The sequence below is a fragment of the Ahaetulla prasina genome, chromosome 2 (assembly GCF_028640845.1).
Source record: "Ahaetulla prasina isolate Xishuangbanna chromosome 2, ASM2864084v1, whole genome shotgun sequence".
NCBI lineage: Eukaryota > Metazoa > Chordata > Lepidosauria > Squamata > Colubridae > Ahaetulla > Ahaetulla prasina.
Genome location: NC_080540.1, coordinates 175,858,023 through 175,882,363, shown reverse-complemented (window position 1 = coordinate 175,882,363; position 24,341 = coordinate 175,858,023). Strand labels below are relative to the sequence as shown.

General features: G+C 41.6%; 1 protein-coding gene across 5 annotated transcripts in view; it reads left to right on the top strand.

Annotated features, from left to right (window-relative positions):
• The window catches only part of PLXNB3 (plexin B3), a 65,346-nt gene that overhangs the window by 13,397 nt on the left and 27,608 nt on the right, over nucleotides 1–24,341 (top strand). For all 5 annotated transcript variants that reach the window (XM_058167481.1, XM_058167477.1, XM_058167478.1 and 2 more), the window contains 13 exons: nucleotides 10,896–11,021; nucleotides 11,643–11,743; nucleotides 12,022–12,154; nucleotides 12,467–12,623; nucleotides 16,215–16,323; nucleotides 17,211–17,322; nucleotides 17,434–17,568; nucleotides 18,132–18,342; nucleotides 20,432–20,604; nucleotides 20,997–21,148; nucleotides 22,331–22,436; nucleotides 22,681–22,811; nucleotides 22,916–23,092. In XM_058167481.1, the coding sequence (XP_058023464.1) occupies nucleotides 10,896–11,021; nucleotides 11,643–11,743; nucleotides 12,022–12,154; nucleotides 12,467–12,623; nucleotides 16,215–16,323; nucleotides 17,211–17,322; nucleotides 17,434–17,568; nucleotides 18,132–18,342; nucleotides 20,432–20,604; nucleotides 20,997–21,148; nucleotides 22,331–22,436; nucleotides 22,681–22,811; nucleotides 22,916–23,092 (1,823 nt within the window). The remainder of the gene's footprint in view (nucleotides 1–10,895; nucleotides 11,022–11,642; nucleotides 11,744–12,021; nucleotides 12,155–12,466; nucleotides 12,624–16,214; nucleotides 16,324–17,210; nucleotides 17,323–17,433; nucleotides 17,569–18,131; nucleotides 18,343–20,431; nucleotides 20,605–20,996; nucleotides 21,149–22,330; nucleotides 22,437–22,680; nucleotides 22,812–22,915; nucleotides 23,093–24,341) is intronic.

Sequence of the window (24,341 nt, the reverse complement as noted above, 5' to 3'; positions counted from 1 at the left end):
CCAGCCACCTCGTTCTCTGTCGTCCCCTTCTTCTTTTGCCCTCAATCTTTCCCAGCATTAGGCTCTTCTCCAGTGAGTCCTTCTTTCTCATTAGGTGGCCAAAGTATTTCAGTTTCATCTTCAGGATCTGGCCTTCTAAAGAGCAGTCAGGGTTGATCTCCTCTAGAACTGACTTGTTTGTTCGCCTTGCAGTCCAAGGGACTCGCAGGAGTCTTCTCCAGCACCAGAGTTCAAAAGCCTCAATTCTTTGGCGCTCAGCCTTTCTTATGGTCCAACTTTCACAGCCATACATTGCAACTGGGAAACCCATAGCCTTGACTATACACACTTTTGTTGGCAGGGTGATGTCTCTGCTTTTTAGTACGCTGTCTAGATTTGCCATAGCTTTCCTCCCCAGGAGCAAGCATCTTTTAATTTCTTGGCTGCAGTCCCCATCTGCGGTGATCTTGGAGCCCAGGAAAATAAAATCTGTCACAAGCCAACTAAAGCCCTTCAAAGCATCCTAAACAAACCAAAAGACCCAGCAACCCCAGAAGAAAAAACAGGAATCATCTACAATATAATGTGAAGACAGTAACAATCACTACCGGTATACAGGACAAATAGGCAGAAGACTGGCAGAATGCATCCACGAACAGCAACAGGCAGGCAGAAGACATGATGAAAATTCTTTAATCTCACAACATATAGACAGATTTAACCATGGTTTCAATTAGGAAAATATGATCATTCTAGACCAGGCCAAGTCCAAAGATGGCAGGGAATTTCTAGAAGGATGGTACTCTGACAAATCAGCCATCAATAGACACGTAGACGTTAGCAACATCTATAGCAGTGATGATGAACCTTTTAGGCACTGAGTGCACAAACCAGAACGCACGTGCATGTGTGTGCACCAGAAACCCAAAGACCAGCTGGCTGGCACACGCATACCTGTTTTTTGGCCATTTTTTAGACTGCTTTCAAGCTGTTTTCCGGCACTCCAGTGCCCACAAAGACCAGCTGGTAGGCACTCATGTGCATGTCAGAAACCAGAAGAGCAGCTGGCAATGGCACGTGTGCCCACACAAAGGGTTCTGTGTGCCACTTCTGGCACGCATGCCATAGGTTCGCCATTACGGATCTATAGACTATGCAAAAGAGACAGTCAACCAACCCAAAAGAGGAAAAGACCCCAGCACCTCTCCACCAGTAATCAGCACTCAGATCAGCATAGATTAACTCCCAAGGTTAACTTTAGACCAACAATCAGGTAAACAATACCCCAATCAAGAAACTGCCAAAGAGCCATCAGTAAACAGCACAGCCAAAGAAACTCTTAAGACTGCCCCCACCCACAAAGACAGGCAAAACAGCAGAATATGAACTGACAGCAAATCCCACTCCTTACTAGCACTGATTATGTTCCCTAGTTAGGATAGTGAAATGTCAGCAAGAAAACAAGCTAGCTCAAAGAGCACTAAGGACCTCTCATTTCAGCCCTGGACTTCAAATATTCTCCTTTATTAGTACTCTTGTCCTACTGGAGGTCCTTAGTGTTTCCTATAGCTTAGGCCAGGCGTGTCCAAACTTGGCAACTTTAAGACTTGTGGACTTCAACTCCCAGAATCTTTGCTGGCTCCCAGAAGCTTTACTGGCTGAGGAATTCTGGGAGTTGAAGTCCACAAGTCTTAAAGTTGCCAAGTTTGGACACCCCTGGCTTAGGCTCTCAAGAAGTCAGCATAAGGCATCCTTCTTTCATATTAGGACTAATTCATAATAGAAATAGAATTAAAATGTATAGTAAAAATGTATACCGTGTATTTGAATTAGAATGTTATGGTATGTAAATGGTCGCAGTTCTGCATAAGATGAGTAAGATTTGTTTATCTGTAAAAACGCAATAAAAATATTAATTTAAAAAAAGGAATAATTCATGTGATTATAATTCTTCTTCCAAAGAGAGAGCAGATTCTCCATTTGGCCACTCAAACATTATGGGAGCCACTTCTGTAACATTTTTTTGGTCTTCTTTTGAACTACTGGTACCTCTGACTTGGGTTGATTTTCCTGGTGTCTCTGCTTATCTCTGCTGTTATTTCTGATTGGAATGACCTATTGGGAAATCAGTGTTTTGCTCGGCACTTACTCTGTTTCATTGGCTTGGGATACTGGGTCTGCATTCTTTCCCAATAATCTTCTTAAGCATTTCTCTTCTTTTGTTATTCAAACCACTGCAAAGCTACTTTACTCGAAGGCTTCTCTGGAAGATTGACAGTCCCTGAAAAAAAAAAAAGGTGCTTCAGCAATCAGCCAATTTAACACATTTAAAGCACATTTATTAAAAACCACAGAGCTGCCCCTGGCCCTCAAAGCTTAGGTGCAATCTTAAAAAGAAAACCCTCCAAATTGTAATTATTTAATGTTAGTTTATCTAACTCGGGGAGTCTGCAAACAGATTTAACTCCTTAAAACTGCAAACTTGGCAACTTTAAGACTTGTAGACTTCAACTCCCAGGATTCCTCAGAAGGAATTCTGGGAGTTGAAGTCCACAAGTCTTAAAAGTTGCCAAGTTTGCAGATCCCAGATATAAATGATATATGTGTAATTTTGCTCTTGAATCTACCCATTGCTTATGGAATCTTGGCTCTTGAAAGCGCAATGGGAGTAGAAAAAGTTGTGCGGCCCTAATTGAGTTAGTCTTTGACAGAGAAGGAAGCCCACTCCTCCAGGCCTCCATATCGTAGGCACACTGCTTTTCAACACTACCATTAGCAAAAAGAAGCATTCCTTAAACAGGCTGGGAATGCAATGAACTCTTTTTTAAAAAATGGAGAGTTGATGCTCCAGCAACCTGAGAGCTTCCAGACATTTCATCCTTCCAGCCAATTCACAATCTACTATTTGTTTTTCAACCCAGACCTGGCAGGCTTCCTCCCCATGGGCCTGCCTCTTCTCACATTGTGGATTGCAGGAAAGCCCAGATTTGCTTGTGAGGTGACATACCCAAAGGCCTTTCCCCCAGGCATCTGAACAAGAGTGTTTTTTCCCCTCCTGTTTGACCCCCAGAGCTGTCCCGCAGGTGGGTTAGCTTGAGAGAAAATGGCAGGCCCCAGGGGACCAAGACAGTGTCAAGATGGTTACATTTTTTTCCCTCCACTTTTCTTAGCTGTCTGTCTGGGCAAAACTATTTTGCCAGAAGTCTTAGCTGAATGGCACAGAGTTGGGCAGCGTCTCTAAATAAAAAATGGGAGGTAGAGCTTGAGGCCATCAAACTCACCTCTGCTGTAAGCTCTTAGCCCCATGCCTTCATTCAGAAAGGGAACTGTATTTAGCCTGCAAAAATCTAAATAACCATTGGTGCCAAGAAAAGCTATGGAAAGATTAGAGGAAACAAGTAAGGGAAAACTATCGCAGAAAGCTACCATTGCTCCTGAGCCAGGTGGTAATCCAATAATACCATTATCAACCTCCCTAGGATTGAGATCGGCTGTAATAATAGAAACTTTAAATTGTGCATAATCCTGTACCTCTCCTTCCTCCTTATTATTCAGTGAATTGGGGAAATGTCTGTTTGAGTTGTTTTCAAATGTTATCAGATTGTTCTGGACATAAAAGGTTCCAGCCCCTTTTGCCTACCTAAGTAATGGTTCCTGCATATTTCAAAGTCAAGTTTATCTTCCTCACTCTCTTCAGGGAAAACTCCTCTACTGTTCTGTCTTGTAACAGGGAAGTTTCGCCCACCTACTTTCAACTATCACTACAAGGTGGAGGGGGTCAGTAGCTGAACTCTCTTGCCATAGAGTCCTATTTGAAAGGTTTATCTTGGACCCCCAGAGAGTTGTACTCATGCCTCTGTCTTAACTTGCAAAGAATTTTTGAAATGATTCTGAGAGCCCATGTTAGGGCAGTTTTTATGTACCCTGAGGAATATTGATCCTGGACATACTGGTCTTGGTCTATTCCAGACTTCCCCAACTTAATTTTTTTCCCCTTGGATGGTTGCACTCTTGATTTTGACTCTTGATGTTCTGGTATTTTTTCCCAAGCTGATAGATTATTATTTCTATTGTCTATATTACTATGCCTTGGTTTCTCATAGTCTCAATTCAGCTTTCTCTTGTCTCCCCCCCCCATGTTCCTTTTTGGTCTACTTTCAATCTTTATTATATGCCCTACGGTGGTTCTCTCTTCTCAAGCTTGACTTTCAGGGAGAGGAGTGCTCTAATCAAATACCAGTTGATTCTTTTCTGCCCTTCCTTTCATTTTAGCTGTTTGGGGGTAGAAAAAGAAGTAGTGAGAAAATACAGAAATCCTGTAAGTGGCAAGATAATGCCATATCTGAGTGAGGTGGAGGGATTGCACAATAAAAGCCTCATCTGGAATTACCCTTGGCTACTTTTTTTAAAACCCTCCATTGTTTGACTGCTTATCTCAATTTGCTTTCTTTATTTGCTTTTTAAAACCCTTTCTGCCCTACATAACTGAATTACTCATTCCTCATCTTTCTTCTTCCCCTTGGTGCCTCTTTTCTTTGGAATTTACCCCTAACATGCATTTTTCACAAATACTTAGTACCTGTAGAGGCAAAATGTGTCTTTTTCTGAGTGCTTAATCTCTGCCTCCTTTCTTTACCTTATTTTAGGACATCCCTCCTCCCAGTAATTTTGCCTGTAATTTTGTTTTGTTTTTATTGCAACCGCACGAAAGGCTGTATCTATTTGAAACTGATTTGTTTTAAAGTGCCTAATTGTGAATAAATATTCCAAGCAGAAAAATATTACTTCTCTAGGCTGGTTTTACCACTCTATTTGTGATTTTGCAAAATAATGAATTTATATTCAGATATATATGAAAACCTGATTGCTTTCTCTATGTCCTAAGTCTGGGAAAGTTTTTTAAATGCCTAAGTATGTATTTTAATGCATAAGTATGCATAATTCTGGTTAGAGGCTGAACCAGAAATACCTAGATCCAATCTTGGTGTTGCTAAATCCCAAAATATTTCACCCTTCCTCCTACCTGTCCAGAGCATTGTATATGAGGTTTATTTTTATCCTGTTTTATCCTTAAAGTTTGAGGTTTATTTTTATCCTGTTTTATCCTTAAAGTTTGAAGTAGATTTATGCTGAGAAAGGATGGCTAAGCTGCTTATGTGTTATAAATAAATGTGTTTGGGTTGGTTCTGGGTAAGCATGTTTAATTTAGCTAATTGTGGTTTTGTAAAACATGGTTGGGGCTTAACATATTAAAGGCAACCAGGTTGATTCAGTAAATCACGTCTAAGCATAAAATGATCTTCATGACTTAGGTAGGAAGTGAACTGGTGGCTCTCTTAGGCTGAAACCACCACAGTTATTCCAGAATCTAGTATAGTAGAGCTTTCAACGGGGTTTACTTCAAAGTGAGCGTGTATAGAGTTGAAGAATTAGTTAACATTGTATTAATTTTGATTGTTAACTTCCAAGCCTATCAAACATAATAATGTTTTCTCTTTACTTGCAAAGGCTTGTTAAAATGTATGAGAGAAAACTATTGGGCACTTAAATATTACAGCGAAGCCTTCCTAATTCCGAAGAGGTATGCCTGTTATTCTCAATGTCCCCTATGTTACTTTTGAGAATAAGGTTTGTTCGTTTGTTTCTTAGGTTTTTATCCTGCCTTTATTACTTTATAGGTAACTCAAGGTGTTGAACATACATGCTCCTTCCTCCTTCAGTTTTCTTCACAACAACAATCTTGTGAAGTGGGTTGGCTGAGTGTGAGTGATTAGCCCAAAGTCACCCAGCAGGCTTTCATGCCTAAAGTGAGATTAGAGCTCACCATCTCCTAGCCAGCACTTTAACCACTATATCATACTGTGCCTCTCTCTCTCTCTCTCTCTTATACTGCAATTACTTAAGAGATGGTTCCTTCTAAACCCAGTAACATTACAGGATGAGATAGTGCTTGAGGCATAAACATGCCTAGCTCCACAAACACACCAGTCTATGCACACAGCTCTTATCTGGCCAGGCTTTCCCACACAAAGGCCTACCTTGCATTGATGTGTTCCTCATTGCTGCCACCGCCTTCCTGCCTGCTCATAAAGCACTTTGTAAATTTATGGCTGAGATTGCTATCGATAGAAAACTGAGTGGGAAAGATTGCCACTGGCTACCCTTGCAGTTTTTTGCTTGGGGGAAAAAAAGAGTAGTATTGCATACTACTCCCAGTATTGCATTTCAGAATAAGTGAAACCTTGATTTAACAGACCTTCCCACCCCCTCATTTAGAAAAGGTTGGTTACAATGGACCAAATTTCCACCCAGACCCCTCCCCCTTCAAATAATGGCTAAGTCTATTGCATCTAGAGTAGAGAGGGCAGGTTAAATGATCTTAATTTTACGACCTTCATGAAAAATGAATACGATTTCTGTGATGATTTACAATTGATGCCTATTATATCATTTACATCAATTATGTAAATTCAGGATATGACAGAACTTACATTATTTGCAGAATGACGTCATGATACAGATGAGATAAATCACCAGAATAACATGGCTTTCACATTTAACAGACATTTGGGAATAACAGACATACCTCCTCCCAATTAGCTCATTATAAACTTCACTGAAATAGTTAAGTGCCCAGTACTTTTCTCTCATACATTTTAACATGCCTTTACAACTAAAGAGAAAATATTGTCATGTTTGACAGGCTTGGAAGTTAACAATCAAGGATAACTTTTCCTGGCAGGCACCTTAAAGGCATGTTGGACACCAAACCCCATAAGTGTTGGCCAGAGATGGAGATCTACCCCATCTTACGAAGACCTGTTTGGAAAACACTAGGCATGAAAGTAGGAAATATATGAAATAAACTACACTTAGCACCCTTTACGGGCTGAATAAAGCATATCTTTATCATAGCTCCAATCTTGATTGTAGAAAATATGACTTCAGTAACAGAGTTGTTAATGCCTGGAATGCACTACCTGACTCTGGTCTCTTCCCAAAATCCCCAAAGCTTTAACCGAAGACTATCATCCCATTCCTAAGAGGACTGTAAGGGGCGTGCATAAGAGCACCAGCGTGCCTACCTTTCCTGTCCTAATGTTCTCTTTTATTGTATCCAATTAGTATGGTTATTTCATGCTTATATATACTGACAAATAAATAAAATAAAAATAAAAATAAATAGAAACCATGAACCCACAGCCAGAAAAAGCATACCTTGACAAATTATTCTGTAGGACAGCAATCCCAAGACAAAAGCGTGGAATGGAATTCTTACATCACACCATGCTTCGCTGAACAAGCTACAAAGACTGTTTTCATATCTCAGTCTAAACCATAACCTATCATTTACAAATCACAATGGCTGGATTCATACAGTCAACGAAACGCAGACCAAACAAACATATGATATAAAACTAGCCTGTATGGGTAAAAAACTGAAATGTGATAACTCAGTAAGGTAGCATTTATCTTACTTACAAACTCACAATCAACAACAGCCAGTTAAAAGGATCACAGAAGGGTTCACTACCATCAATCAAAGGTGTCAGAATCTGGTTGATTGATCAGGCTACTGGTTTTATAGCTTCAGATGGCTGTGCATTCTAAATCCAAAGTAAATAATACAAATATTTTGAAGAACAACCATAAACCAAGCCAATACATCTAGTGGAGCAATACTTTTAGCAACCCACATAGACAGATTGTCTTCAGACCCTCTGGCTCTCAATGGTGCATTCAATGTTGTCATAACTGAACCCATGCAGCAGCTGCCGGTCATTGTCCTCTTTTTTTCCTTCAACTTTTCCTAATATTTTTATGGATTTCCCAAGAGCACTGTGTCTTTGCATCACATGTCCACAACGTAATACTCTGCCCCTGATCATTTGTGTTTTGAGTGGAAATTCTGATCAAACTGATCTATGAACCAACAGAAATTATTGAAATTGAAAATTATACAACATCAGCATTTATCAACTTCTTTTTTCCCCCCTAACCCTAGCCTTTCTGATGTTTGAGACTCTATTTCCAAGTTGTTTGTCACTAAAATTTGACCAGTGGTTTGCTTCAGTAGTGGGTTCCACTTATCTCTGCTACCAGTTCAGAACTGTGAGTGCGTGTGTTTGTGTGTGCCCTTGCTTCGTTCACGCGTGGCGCTTCTGCGCATGCGCAGAGCGTCTGTGATGACGTCCAGGTGGGTGGGTGGAGCCTCCTGCCATCGCCACTACTGGTTCGCCCAAACCAGGGCAAACCAGTAGAAACCCACCACTGGTTTGCTAGTGAAATTTGATGGATAGGATGATAGGACTCTTGGAGATATACCAAAGCCTTGAAGTATATGAATGGACAGGAACCCTAGATTTGAACTGCCTCACTTTGTTTTCTTTTTTAATTTCTATGAGGGCGTCTTACCTTTCATTTTATATTGCTTTAAGGGCTGAGCTCCTTCAGGGAAATGTCTTGCAAGTACAAAACTTTATTCCACTAAAACATACAGTAAAGTGAAAATGCTTCAAATTTGCCCTGTATGTGTTAATATAAGGTGTTATGAGATGCAGTAGTGTCAGCAAGGCAAGGGGTTAAAATAAAAAAGTACTGATTGGGGGGCCCCAGCCATGCAATCAAAGCCCCTTCTCTTTTGCATGTGGGTTGACATCACATGCACACCGACACAGAGGGAATGGGAGGGTTTTTTTTTTATTGTGCTGCCAAATGACTGTCTTTTTTATAACCCAAAAACTGGATCTTAGGTGTCAACCATATATTTCTCTTTACAACTAACAAAACAAACAAGAAACAGGAAAAGGTTGCATGTCTTGGGGCAGAAATGGAGCTTCTGTTGTTTGCTTCAGTGCATCAATTCATGCTGTTTTTCAGATGTCACCAGGATGGGCTGGTCCTACTGCAAGTTTGAGGTGCAGAGGCTGCTTCAGGCATCACTTGTTGGGGTGTTATTCAGGGACAGCAAACTGTTTGTTATTTAGTTTTGCTCACCAAGGGGAGAATGTCTTCATTTGGATCAGAGCAGTAGTGAAATCCAAATTTTTTTACTACCAGTTTTGTGGGCATGGCTTGGTGGGCATGGCGTGGTTTGGTGGGCGTGGCATGGGAAGGATACTGCAAAATCTCCATTCCCTCCCTACTCCTGGGGGAAGGATATTGCAAAATCTCCATTCCCACCCCACTCCGGGGCCAGCCAGAGATGATATTTGCCAGTTCTCCGAAGTGCTCAAAATTTCCGCTACCGGTTCTACAGAACCTGTCCGAACCTGCTGGATTCCACCACTGGATCAGAGGTCTTCAAACTTGGCAGCTTTAAAACTTGTGGACTTCAACTCCCAGAATTCTCCAACCCACTATGCTGGGAGAATTCTGGGAGTTGAAGTCCCCAAGTCTTAAAGCTGCCAAGTTTGAAGAACTCTGATTTAGATCTTTAGCCTTAATTTCTCAGCGTCTCTTAAAAACCAAGCCAGTTCAGATAAAAGACACACCTGTGTACATCTATACATTTCATAATTAATTTTTCCAAGCAGTTTCAGAATGCTTTAGCACGTATGGTTTTTTAATTTTATTTTTATTTATTTATTTATTTTGTCACAACATTATATATAAACACATATAATGAAAGAAAATTTGTTTTATTGAGTTTTCCCACTGACCGCTCAATTTAAGGTGGCGTACATCATAAATGTAAATCATCAACCTTCCTCACTGTAACAACTCCTTATTTTAAAGGCCATTGGTCCGTTTTACAGAACTACCTTTCCCAGAGTGCCTCTTCCAGTTGTGCCAGAACCATCCCACTCACATCATTTGTAAACAGCACTGAGAGCGACCAGTAGAGAAAAGCAATTCCAGGGAATCGCAGAACAATCGCAGCTGTTACTACACACCTTCAAATGACACCTGGAAAACTCTTTAGTTTTAAATGGAATTTAAAATAGCTATTAAAAAGAAGTGCAGACTAAAGTGCAGTTATATTCCCCTTGAAAACAAGTCTGTCCTCTCCTAGCCCACCATAATCTACAGCACGATCCTGGTTACCACCTTTAAAGCGCTCCATGGCTTAGGACCCGGGTACTTACGAGACCGCCTGCTGTTACCTTATGCCTCCCATCGACCCGTACGCTCTCACAGAGAGGGCCTTCTCAGGGTGCCGTCTGCCAAACAATGTCGGCTGGCGGCCCCCAGGAGTAGGGCCTTCTCTGTGGGAGCACCAACACTCTGGAACGAACTCCCCCCTGGCTTACGTCAAGTGCCTGATCTTCGGACCTTTCGTCGTGAGCTTAAAACATATTTATTCATTCAAGCAGGACTGGCATAAATAGTTGATTTTAAATTGGGGTTTTAATAATATTTTAAATTTTTAAATGTTTTAATTATCGGCCGTATAGTAATAGTTCATTTTAATTTCTTTTAATTGTATATATTCTGTGTTTTTATTCTGGCTGTACACCGCCCTGAGTCCTTCGGGAGAAGGGCGGTATAGAAATTTAATAAAATAAATAAATAAAATAAATAATACATATTTACAGAACCTGTAGTCCTGATTTAGGCACAAAGTCAGCTGCGTGACCTTGGGCCAGTCCTCTCTTTCTCAGCCCTAGGAAGCAGGCAAAGGTAAATCACTTCTGAAACCTTGCCAAAAAAACCTGTAGGCACTTGTTCAGGCAGTTGCCAGGAGAGGGGGAGAGAGAGAGAGAGAGAGAGAGAGAGAGAGAGAGAGAGAGAGAGAGAGAGAGAGAGAGAGAGAGAGAAAGAGGTGGGAAGCATCCACACCTAGACGTACTAGGAATTAGTAGTTGGGATTTTTTGGAAACTGAAACCCATGCACATCTTGGTCGCTTCAGGTTAGAGACTGCTGTGCTCAGCATCTTGAGAGCAGGCAGTGATGCTTCTATTATTTTATTTAGATTTATCTGAATGGCTCTGTGGCACAGATCTACAGCACGATGCCCACTGGTCAGAATTCTCCTGTCAACTCAGATCTGCTACTCGACAGTAGTGGGGCCTACTTATATGTGATGACAGCTTCACAGGTGATCCATCAGCTTGTTACTGTTTTCCATCTGTTTGTCAGGCAGAAAATTCTGAACTATAGCTGGGCTTAAGAAAACCTGTTATGGGGCCTTTGTTGTTTTCTTCTTCTGCCTGGGAGTATTTTTCATATAAAAAAGTTATGTGAAAAATACAGCATAGTTGCTGTGTGTATATTTTCCATTAGCTCAGAGGTAAATTATTTCCCTTTATTAGATTACTGTATTATGTAGAGTTGATCCCTACCTTTGGCAACCAACATATCTCCATGATTCTTTTGTTTTCATTTTTAATTTATACTCCAGCTTAACACAGACAACTATACCAGAAACTTTTTTCCGGATCGGTCCCAATTAAATTAGAAGCTGCTCCTTTTATCCCTTACCCTTAGCCCATTTCTTAGTTAAATCTGTCATCCGCCTTTATAACTCTTGAAATTCTGCCAAAATAAACCGGCAAGCCTTGTCTTTAGAAGAGATTTGGCATTTATATAGTCGAGTAGAAAACGTGATGCAAATTAGGTAGATTCTCCTGCTTGTGTCTGCTGTAAAAGTACAATTTGAATAACTTTTCTTATCCACATAAATAAAATCAGTAATTATATTTTGTTCGCTCTAACTCAGGTGTCCAAGATCCCAGTCTCAGAATGCCCTAATTTCCAAGACTGCACCTCATGCCTGCATGCTGAAGACCCTTTTTGTGGCTGGTGTGTCCTACAGAGCAGGTGGGCCTCTGATGAGAGAGTGTATAATATGAAGGGGTTGTTTTAAAAGAAGAGAGATGGATACTGACAGGGTTGCACAATGCCCTGTTCCATTGCTAACTGAACCATGGTCTATTAAATTCAATCCAATTGCCTGGATGCACTCAACACACTGGAATCATAAATCAACTCCGCTGGCTGGGTTTGCAGAATGCAAAGAATAAACAACCAGTCTTATTTTAACCTAGCATGTTGTATAAGCCCAGCTTCTGTCTCTTCATCTCTAATATGATTGGCAGGTGTACCCGGAAATTGGAATGTGAACGCCATGAGCTGGCCAATCACTGGCTCTGGAGTTATGGAGATGAGAGCCAGTGCTTGAGAGTGGAACAAATTTTACCAGCCAATCAGAGTCGAGAAACACAGACAGAGGTGCGTGAAATAGCAAAAAACTGAGAAGTGGATTTATTATGATTTAGCAATGACCTATTCATCATCCTATGAATATTTGCACGTGAAATGAAACCCTTTGCATTGCTTGGATTAATCTCAAGCCTGTTTTCCCCTAATATGCCCCAAGATGTTATTGTTAAGAGGGATAATGCATATATTAGTATCTCGCTCAAATTTATAAAATGCTTTGCCTTCCAAAGATTTAACGTTGAAGTGTTAAATCACATTTGAACCAAAGACCTCAATTGCCTTGTATTCCAAGAAAATATACATGTTTCCTGTCCTGTTCAGATCTCCTTGTTGGTCTCCAATCTCCCTGCACTGGGTGAAGGAGAGCATTACCACTGTGCATTTGGGACCCAAGAAAGCCAGGCCCAGCTGCAAGACTCTTGGATCCGCTGCTTATCGCCTGTTCCTGAGCAGGTGCCACCTATCCAAGAAGGCAAAGGTAAGCCTGGGGCTTATGTATGGCTCCTATACTGAGTGCATTACATTTTGATGCTATTTTATAAGGGAAGTTTTAGCCAGAAGTGTTGTGACCCAGGCCCGAGTAGGTAGTAGTAGACGCAATCAGTTCAAAAACAAACAGACTTTATTAGAACAGCTGAGAATTAACTCATTCTCAGTGTAGTCCAAACTAAATCAAAACAAATTCTTCATAACATAACTCTTCAGTCTTATCACCAACTTTGGTCTAATTAGGCAAACTGCCAAAGGCTTTTCTTAGCAAAAGTTCAAAAGCAGAAGACGCCGAGAAGAAATAAATGCAGCAAAACAAGGAGAAGACTATCAACATTGTTTTCCGACAAAGAGCCCAAAAGCCGTTCCTGGTCTTTTAAGCCTTATGGGAGGGGCCAATCATCTCTTGGCCCTACTCCTGAATTGTCCTCTTTACTTGAGCTGCTCTTGCCTTCTGGCAGCTCTTCTCATGCGTGCATTAGGAACAGGCTCCTCCTGTTCCTCTGCCTCACTACTGTCATCCTCTGGAGGCTCCGTAGTCCGCACATCACTCACCGATGGCCCTGGCCCCACCTCTTCCTCCAATGCAGAGTCCTCCTCTGGGCCTTCCCCACCCTCCAGGACTGGCCCATGTTCTTCCTCAGCCTCATCGCTATCCGACTCCTCTGCCAGCTCCACAGGCTGCCGGTAAACCACAACAAGAAGCCCTACAGATGCAGTGGAACTGCAGTGATAGAAAGACCATAGTATGCTGGTGGAACAGTAATACATCAGCAATTTAGGATTTAGCTATATGATATTTTAATTTAAATAATTTCCCTATCAATTAGAACAGAAGCAACCTTAGCCAATCAAATCCTGCTTTTGGGGCTACATAGCCAGTGAGGGTACTAGAGCAGGCAAGCCTACTTTTCTTATGATAGGACACCTTGACTGATCATGAGTCCCCACCCAAACTGGTGTATAAATAAATATAGAGTAGAAAATAAGCATCAAACCCTTCTCAAATCAAGCCTGTAAGTTGATAAATAGTTGACTTTGCTCAACATCTGCAATCAGATGACTGTTAAAATCAGAGCAGCCCTTTAAAAAATTGCAGTCTTAGTTATTGCTTTCTGCCCATCCACATTAGGATAATGGAGGGGATAGCAACCCACGGCTCTGGAGCCACGTGTGGCTCTTTCATCCCTCTGTTGCGGTTTTCTTTTGCTGGTCGGCTCCACAATTGATAGGGCTTTTGGTTAGAACAAGTAGAGGAAAAAGGATGCCACACTAGGAGAAGACTCTTTGGCAGGGGAACCAACTTCCAGTCTGCAGAGGAAAAAGATGCTGTGCTAGGAGGAGACTCTATGGTGGGAGAACCGGATTTCCGGTTGGCTCCAGAATTGAATGGGGGCTTCCAGTTAGGATTTTTGTGGTTCTTTGAGTGTTTAAAGTTGCCAACCCCTGGGATAATGAAATACTTTTATTTAAGAAATGAAATTTCCTTGTCTTCTTCTTTGAGCCCCCCAGATGCAAAAAAGAAATGCTTAAAAATCATAAGCAATGATTTAATTTACATGATAATTGACTCAGAGTGTTTGCTCTGAGAGCTGTAGTAGGATTAGTGTGTGCAAAGTATTTGCCTGCCTTACTCAGATGGTACAGTGGGTGTAGCTTTTAGTTCCAGTAGCAAAATGGGAGCGTGGTGGCTAAGAAGTTAAAGACGCTGAGCTTGTCAGCTGGAAAGCAGACAGCCTGAGTTCAAGACCCAAGTGCTACATGGCAGGGCGAGCTCCTGTTACTTGCCCCAGCTCCTGACCATCTAGCAGTTTGGCGGCATGCAAATCCAAGTAGATTAATAGGTACCACTTTGGTGGGAAGGTAACAGTGTTCCATGCAGTTTGGCGTATAGTCATGCTGGCCAGATGACCACAGAAAATGTCTTGGGACACAACTGGCTCCCTTGGCTAAGAAACGGAGATGAGCACTCCCCCTCGAGTCAAGCACTACTGGACAAGGGAAACCTTTACCAGTAGCAAAGCATTCTCTGTTGTCTAAGGAGACCATTGTATGATACTCAGACTACCAGTCTTCTTGCTTTATCTATTCTTGCAACTGTGCATATAGAGATAAACCCTTGTAGCCCACCTGTGACCTCTCATGAAGACCTAACAAACTTACAAATGTTTCCAAGGTTTTAACACTTAACAAGAACAATTCTGATCTTGGTTCTGGTTCCTTGTCTGAGTAGGTCCTTCAGAAGTAAGATTAAGGCTTAGATCTTGCTGAGATTGTATCCTTGCTTACAGTTGTTCTCCTTTGGACACTTGGCTAAAACTTATTTATTTATTTATTTATTTATTTATTTGATTTTTATACCGCCCTTCTCCCGAAGGACTCAGGGCGGTGTACAGGCAAAAATAAAACAGACAATACAATATACCATCTAAAATGCAGATTAAAAAACTTATTTTAAAATTAGCCTGATAGGTTAAAATATACTAGACTAAAAACCCCATTTAAAATTAGTTAATAAAAATTTAAAATTAATAAAATTCAGTTCAAGCCAGCCCCGCGCGAATGAAAAGATGTGTCTTCAGTTCGCGATGGAATGTCCGAAGGTCAGGTATTTGGCGTAAACCCGGGGGAAGCTCGTTCCAGAGTGTGGGAGCCCCCTGAGAAGTCCCTCTCTGTGAGAGCGTACGGGTCGGTGGGAGGCATGTGGTAACAGCAGGCGGTCCCGTAAGTACCCAGGCCCTAAGCCATAGAGCGCTTTAAAGGTCATAACCAACACTTTAAAGTGCACTCAAAAGGCCACAGGTAGCCAGTGCAGTCTGCGCAGGAGCGGTGTTACGTGGGAGCTACGCGTAGGTCCCTCTATCACCCGCGCAGCTGCATTCTGGACTAGCTGAAGCCTCCGAGTGCATTTCAAGGGGAGCCCCATGTAGAGAGCATTACAATAATCCAAGCGACTTGTTTGGTCACTTGCCCATCATTTCATATTAAAAAAAATAACCAGATCAAGCACTACCAAGTCAGGTTCAAACTTGCTACTCTGGTTTCCCTGTCACGTTGGTTTTCTGTCCAGAGGGACTTCCATGTAGGGTGGACCTGCCCAACATGTCAGTCCTAACCTGCAGTGTGAAGTGGTGCAGCCCTGTCGTTTGAGTAACAGCATTTCCTCTTGTTTGTTTATTTATTTATATCCTACTTTGATGGGTGGCTGCACAATAGGCACATTCTGTATTCTAGGTTTCAGAAGCCTGCTTGCGTTACCTTTGTTGTCCATCTTCAAGATTACACGTCAAGCTATCTTTTTTTTTTTGGTTTGGAAGTTACAAAAAAACCAAAAAAGTGCTGTTACGAGCTATATTATCATATAATAAATGTATTTACATTATGTAGTTATGTAGTATACAATAGGCTGTAACAAATGTAATTTTCAGAAAAGTCTTTTAGCCCAGGGGAAGATATTTCAAGAAGAAAAGAAGGCTTGCTTTGTATAAGTGTTGTGTGGGCATGTGTAAGAAGTTCTCTCTTGCTAGTTACTTGGATGGGGGGAAATTAACTTCGGGTACCTCTCCTTTCTCTTCCTCAGACCATGTGACTGTGACGTTAGCTCTGATGTTCCAGGATGTTGTCATAACCTCTCTGGGATTTTCCTTCTACGACTGTAATGCCGTGAGCCAACTCGCTGATTCCACCCCGTGAGCGAATGTTGAGTGGGGATGGAGGCTGGGTGGGGTGGGGTGGGGGTGGCAAAGGCTGCAGGTTGATGACTAGCAAGAGGCCTTAGATTAAAGCAGCATCTTGCATTAAAATTTTGGGTTTCTGCACATGAAAAGTGGAATACTAATATTTTCTTTTAAAGTGTGCAGATTACACAGGTACATCTATATTTCTCATTTTTCATAAGTTATCCTGGTGACAAAAATGTCATGTGCATACACAGACACACCCTAGAACGTGAAGCTTTCCTCTCTCAATCAGTATCCCTCCTCAGCTGCCTCTGGGTCAAAGGTTCAATCTTTGGATTACTTTGCTGCTTGCTCTAAATATGAGAAACCTACTTACCGAAGAGAAAGATGGATAGGAAGTTCTTCTCAGCAGGCTGAGCTTTTTAAGAGAGCAACCTCCCTATTTCTTTACAACTCAGTGGGGTATTGAAAAGGTTTAGGAGATTGAAATTCTGACCATCAACAGGATATGTTTCCTAGAAGTGAACAGAATATTATCAAAGTTGCTATGGGGATAGTGGTTGACAAGAGAAAAATCAGGTTAAAAATGGGCTGGATTAATCTCTGTTTGGAATGCTGCTGATTTCTCCAAGCTAAGCCTCCTTCCCTTCTTCTTCCCAGGCACATAAACCAGGGCAGAGCTATGGTTAAGGCAGTGTTTCTCAACCTTGGAAAGTTGAAAATGCTAGCTGGGGAATTCTAGGAGTAGAATCCATACATCTTCAAACTGCTATGGTTGAGAAACCCTAAGTTAAAGGCTTGGAAAGAATTCCAGAAGCCAAGCTTTCCTTACCTTGCTGATCTCACATCATCTTAGTTAAAGGGTAGTTTTTCTTTGATCCTTCTTTCACCAATAGATGTGGAACATGTGTAGACAGCCTCTGGATGTGCCACTGGTGTCCATCTAGTCATCGCTGTGTCTCCGAAGGGCCCTGCCCAAATACAGAAGGACTTGTCTACAGCCACAAGGTGAGTAACATACACTTCGGAGCATGGGGTCTCCTTCCAAGCTTTCCAGAACAAATGGGCAGGAAAGAACACGAAGCCTGAAGCTGCACCTAATTTGTCCATTTCTCCTAGGCATTGGCTGAAGAACTGCAGGGTCGAGCTGCCTGTCCCAGTGTGGGAAGGGATGGAGAAATCCCTCTGATTCCTGTCAATGTGGAAATGCCAATAAATCTGGTGGCCTGGAATCTAGACTTAGTGATTAGCCAGGTAAATCAGAGTCCTCCGAAGAGGCATGGAGCAGAAGTGGGTTTCAGTAGGTTCTGACCAGTTCTGGAGAACTGGTAGCAGAAATTTTGAGTAGTTCAGAGAACCAGTAAATACCACCTCTGACTGACCCCACCCTCATCTATTCTCTGCCTCCCAAGTCCCAGCTGATCGGGAGGAAATGGGAATTTTGCAGTAACCTTCCCCTGGAATGGGGAGGGAATGGAGATTTTACAGTATCCTTCCCCTGCCACGCCCACCAAGCCATGCCACGCCCACCAAGCCATGCCACGCTCACCAAGCCACTCCCTTAGAACCGGTAGTAAAGATTTTTGAAACCCACCACTGGTGTGGAGGTGAAAACGGGAGGCTTTGAGAAAGTCCTTTGGTTTGGGATGCCTACGTGAGATGCAACGTGAAATATGCTAAAGCTCTCCTCCCTTAAAGAATTCTGAATATTGGAAAAGATGTCTGTGACTCCTAGGAATGTGGGATTAAAGGTGGGCTAACTTTGGGGACAAAATTGGGAAGAACAGGTGATGTTTTACTCTCCCTCTATCCCTTAGGATCCAGCAACAGTCTTCTGTGTACTGAAAGTGGAAGGAGTCCCAATTTTTGTTCCAGCATCCCTGGAAGAAAGGGATGAGGAAACATCCCATCATGTGAGGTGTCAATCACAAACATATCACTACACTCAAGCTCTCCCAGAACTGCGTGTGCCTCTCTATATCGTAGTGGGGGATAACCAACGGCTTGATAGCCGTGAAGATTTATATGGTAAGGGAATCAGGTTTTGGTTTTGTGATGTATGCAGATCTCTGATTTAAGGGAATCTTTGCCTTTGATTCTAAAAAAGGAGAAATAGGCTTCTACCCTCCATGGATTCAAGGTCTTTTCTGAATCTTTGTGATCAGTACATTGTTTAAAAGTGGTAGAATTATTTGAAAATTTCAAGATTGTGTTGGAAGAATTTTAATCAGGTTGCCAGCAATTGTCACTGTCAGTTGTGGTGCCCATTTGCTTATTCATTTTGAACAAAGCTTTGGAAATAGGATGGAGTAAAAAAATTCAAATCATCTTTCTTGACCAATTCTTTTAATTTTAGTATGCTACAGTAATTAACAGAACAAAAAGAATACAATAAACAGAACAAAAAGTATACAATAAAGATACAATTTTAATAGCAATAGCCATAGCACTTAAGACTTATGTACCGCTTCAGTGTTTTACAACCCTCTCTTAAGAGGTTTTAGACAGTCAGCATATTGCCCCCCAACAATCTGGGTCCTCTTTTACCCACCTAAGAAAGATGGAAGGCTGAGTCAACCTTGAGCCAGTGAGAATCAAACTGCAGTCAGCAGAAGTAGGCTGAATAGTGCATTCTAACCACTGCGCCAACACTGCTTTTAACCATATTTTAACAATATAGCTTCAGAATTTCTCAACTAATCATTTTGAAATTATGTTCTATTTTTTAGCATAGCCTTTATTGTCATTGTACATCATATATGGTTTTAATGTAGATTAACAAAGATCTAGATGAATAATCTAGAAAGGCCAGTTAGACTGGGACTGCATTAATGGAAGCATCACTCAGATCATACAGATAATAGTTCCATCGTATTATGCTCTGGTTAAATCACACTTGGAGTACCTTGTACTGTGTTTAATCCCAGACACTGCATTTATAAAAGAGAATGGATTTGGAGGGGATTTATGGCAGGGATTCTAAATCAACCCCTATAAGGAAGAATTAAAGAAGTTGGTCTCTAAGAGAACATTGATTAGTTACAGTGGTCTAAAGCAGGGCTCTATGGATATATCATTTACCCATCTTAAAAAATAAAAACAGAGGACATATGGAACCTTAGCAACTTTAAGACTTGCGGACTTCAACTCCCAGAATTCCTGGGCCAGCAAAGCTGAGAGTTGAATTCTGGGAGTTGAAGTCCACAAGTCTTAAAGTTGCCAAGGTTGGAGACCCCCTGGCCTAAAGAGCTGTCACATAGAAAAGGTGGACCTATTGCAGCTGAAAGCAGAACAAAGATGACCACCTTTCAGGGATGGGTCCCTGCACTGGGAAGGGGATTGGATTAGATGTTTAATATCTTCTCTTCCAATTCATGTATTCTTATCTAAAACACGTTCAGGGTTTTCTCTTTCCTGTCAGATTAAATGCTGCAAAATGAAAAATGGAAATATCTTTTCCTTTGGACCAAAAAGATCTGAAAATATGAGTTAAAGAACTGCTGAAAAATTAGTCTACGTCTAGAGTTTCAACGATCTGTTTAATGAAAAAGTTGTAATTGTTACACATTTTCCCTCTATTAACCATGTCACTTTCAGCTATACAAACGTCTTTCTCCTTACGAATATACACAAGATTTCTCCCCATTGCTTGTGCAATGTTCTTTCTTATTTTCAATTTGTTTATTCAGGATGTTATGCTGATATCCTTCTTGTTGTTTTTTTTAATTTAAAAAAAGTGCTGGGCAGGGAAAGGAAGACAGAGGTTGGTGATTATGGTTTGGGTTTCACTCAAGAGCCCTTCCCAAAATACCAAAAGGGCCGTATTGTGCAGGACAAAATGCATGATCCAAAAGAAACAAATATTTGTTATCTCTTTTTAAAAAATGCATAATTCATGGATGCTTAAAATTTAGCGCAAAATACTTTTTAAGCTTGGATTTCCCCAACTTTCAGGATGCCCATCCTTGTCTTGCTCTTTTGAAAATCCTGTAGCTTTGCACTAGCTTATCTTCCCCTGGAAAGCAACGAAATTTGCCTGCTGTAGAGAAGGAAGCCTTAAGCAGGACAATGTTAAACTACTGTAGTGTTCACCTCTTGTCTTTTTGCCTCCCCTCAGTGACTTTGTACAACTGTTCTGTTGACCGTTCGGACTGCAGTCGCTGCAAAGCGGCCCCCCAGCATTTCCACTGTGTCTGGTGTCAGCTGGAAAAGGAGACTGGCTGTGTCTTTGAGAACTCCTGTCCATCCAAATCTGGTGTGGCTACTTGCCCATCACCTGTCATCTACTCGGTGAGAAGTGACATCACTGAGCCCGTAGTCTCCCTGCCTAATTGTTCTACATGCAGATTTTTTAAAAAAAAAATACGAAGAAATATGAGGATTTCCCCCTGAAACCTCAGATCTCGGTTTACCACCTTATTCTTGCCACATACACACATACCTACCACCCTTTCAGTAATTCACTAATTAGAGAGAGCCAAAGCCCTTCCATGGCAAGTCAACTATCTCAATCCAGTTACTTTTCAATTCCTTTGGGAGTTCCAACCTCAGAGTACAGGAGATGTGCTTGGTGGTAACATCAGTGCTAATTTTTTTTTGCCTTTTGTTTTAACAGAATTTGAAGAAAGCAGAAAGTAGTTTACAGGTGCAATGCCGTAATGCCATATAATCCCATTTCCTAGATATCTCCACTCACTGGACCTTTGGAAGGAGAAATGGCTCTCACTGTGATAGGATCCAACCTGGGTCACCGCTTTGAAGATGTGGCCAGAAGTGTGCTTGTAGCTGGGCTGCCATGTGTTCCTGATCCAGCTCAGTACATAGTTTCCACTCGGTAAGGGCCACTCCCCACACGCTGCCAGTTCTTTGAAACCAAAGCAGTGAGCATTTGGTTTAGACTTGCACGGAAATATGATCTTCAAGGAAATTGTCAGGAATTAATTTGACTAACATTGCTTTGCTTATCAAGCCTGAATCAGTCTATATGAGCTGATGATGATGAGTTGAATGTGTCATCTTCTTATCGGATATTAAACGTAAATACAGTCCATTCAGAAAGTATTCAGACCCACCTTCACTTTTGTCAATTTTGTTACGCTGTAGCTTAATTCTACACTTGTTGAAATTCAGTTTTTTCTCATTAAGCTACACTCAGTATCCCATAATGACAAAGTGAAAACAGAATTTTAGAAATGTCTGTAAATGCACTAAATGCTAAAATGTGACTTGCTTGTTGCTTTAGCATATTGGTTGAATCTAATTATAACAGTTTGTAAAGAAGATATTGATGCCTTAGCATGATACTTGAATTTGATCAATTCACAAACTATGAATAGTTTGTGAAACCGATTATTTCACAAACTATAAGCAAATCACAATTTTGAACGATATATAAAACTAGTCCATGATTTGTGCTTTTATTATACTAATCTATTATGTTTCAAAAATTTGCCTCAGCCTGATATTAAGTTGTCTTTTATCTGATAAAATTCTTTCCTATATTTAGATTCGGTAACCAATCAATTTCTTGGATACCAATAACTTTTAATATTAAAGAAATAGTACATCTCTGGAGTAGGAAGAACTCCAGAGTTTTTTTTCTGCCTACAACTACAGTACTTAACACTTTTTTTTCCAATGAAAAAGCTTCAAACACAACCTTTCCATAGGGGAATGCAACGGTTTCTGCAGCATTAAGCCATGTAATTGGCATAGCATTCATTCTCAGGTGGTCATTAACATTCCCATCAAATAAAGGGCTGAGGAAAGCCAGAATGCCGGGCTGAATCTATAGCTAAGCTGAACTCCAGAGTTTTTGTCCAAAACCAATCAAGAACAGGAGCTGAAAACTCCTCTTATTTCTGATTCTGTACTTTATTATTCTTAGCTAATAAAACTTATTTTGAAAAGGGGTTCTCACGAGAGCCTGCACCCTTTTTCATTCTTTAAAAATGCAGTCCTGCTGTGAATTTCTGCAGGCTTTCTCATAACAGGGCCTTCCTGCTGTTCCCTACAGGATTGTCTGTAATGTGCCCCCTGGAAAACGAGGTTTATCTGGCCCTGTTCAGGTCACCATTGGAGATCGTCCCCCAGGGATTTCCAAGAACCACTTCACCTACCAGGTCAGTATCTCACAGAGGAGGGAGGGGTGGGGTGGACATTCAGAGTTTGTTCTAAAGAAGCTTGAAACTGGGTACAAGGATGGGCTGAGCTGGGCACATTTGTTTGCAATGTGCCTGTGACACAATATGCCTGTGTTGTGGTTATCTGTGTGTGTGTGTAAGGGGTGTGGGAGGAAAGACAAGCCAGGTGCTGTGAATACCACCAACACTGCCTATCAGCCCTCACAGTTGCTTCTATTCTCAGGATCCAACCCTGCTCAATCTACACCCAAGCCTTGGTCCCATGGCTGGAGGAACCCGAATAACCATCTCTGGCAAAGACCTCCTAACTGGTCCTGAGATTAGTGTCAGCGTGGGCAACCTGCCCTGTATTCTGTGAGTAAAATAGCTTCTTTTAATCTTCTTTCCCTCCCGTGTCTTTATTTCCTCATAATCCTCTCCGAGTCCTCATATCACCGCTTTACCTTCCATCCCAACAGTGAGGAACCTGTGGAACCCAGAGCCATTGTGTGCCGTACCAGTGCCAGCTTGACGTCCCAGACGGTAACTGTTCGGGCCAAGTATGGTGTGGCGCTGCGTGAATTGCTGGAGAAGCGCTTCCTTTATACACCTAATCCACAGCTCACTGGGGCCTTCCCATCTACCAGCTTCCATGGGTAAAAACCTGAGGGGTCATTTTATCTGGCCCGTGTTAATACTATATGAACTTGCACGTCAGAAAACAATTGCTTGACAAAGAAAAAGTCAGCCTTTTTTTTTTTTTTACAAGAGGATACATGGTTGCATATTAGCAGCACAATCTAAAAGCATCTCTGCCTTCTTTGGTGAGAAGGGGGACCTAGGGATTATTTCTTCACAACCATATACCCTTTGTGTGTGTGTGTACATATACATAAACACACACACACACACCCCTCATGCTGTTCCCCTTTGCACAGAAAAAGATTAAGACCTAGTAAGAGAAAGAAATTAAAGGCATGAAATAAGAAAAAGGAAAGGCATGAAATAAAAAAATATAGCCTGCTTAACCCCAACACCATTCCCTATATCTTTCCATAGTTTTGATACTTGCAAATCATCCTTGCTTCTACTGTGTTTGTATAGTACATCACATTTGTGGGTGGGTGAGTGTCTGGACCTGTGTGTGTGCCCATGATTTTCAAACAGTCTTGATTCCTGGTGACTACCTGGGTTTGTCCCTGCAGTATTCCTGGCAAGGCTTTTCAGAATTGGTTTGCTCTTGCCTCCTTTCTAGGACTAAGAAATAGTGACTGGCCTAAGGCAGGTCTACAACCTCCAGAAGCTACTTATGACATTGTTGTTATGCCCACTGCATCACCCCAGCGGTTTTTTGTCATTATGACTGACTGCAGAGATGCTGCAGCCCTCCTGCTTATCTTCTCCCATACCCCTCCTACCTTGGGCTTGCTTCCCACTCCATTGGCCCCCACACCTTTCTCAACCCATGTCACCCATCATGCAATTACCTTTCAAAGATCTCTAGAACTCACATTAGGAAGGAAGGCAGGTGGCTCCAGTGCTGGGCCATATGGTGTGATTCTGGAAGCGGCCACCATTTTCTGAGCAGCTGCATTGAACTGTGACTGCTTGGAAAATGGCAGCCACTTCCAGGATTGCATCACGTGGCTCAGCAATGGAGCAACTTGCTTTGCTTCTCTAACATTCCATAGTTTCACAACATTCCACACGGATAAGTATTCTGCAAATAGGGGAAAGTTTAAGTCTAGGATTTAAGGGAGAGAAAGAAGTGGGACCAGGTTGGTGTTTCGGGGTGAACTCCAATGTGAAGCCGCAGTAAGGAAGAAAGGGGAGGGAGTTGTTTTAGAGATTAAGAGAGTTTTGGACAATGAAGGTAGGGGGTGCAAGGAAAATTCAGGAGTTGGG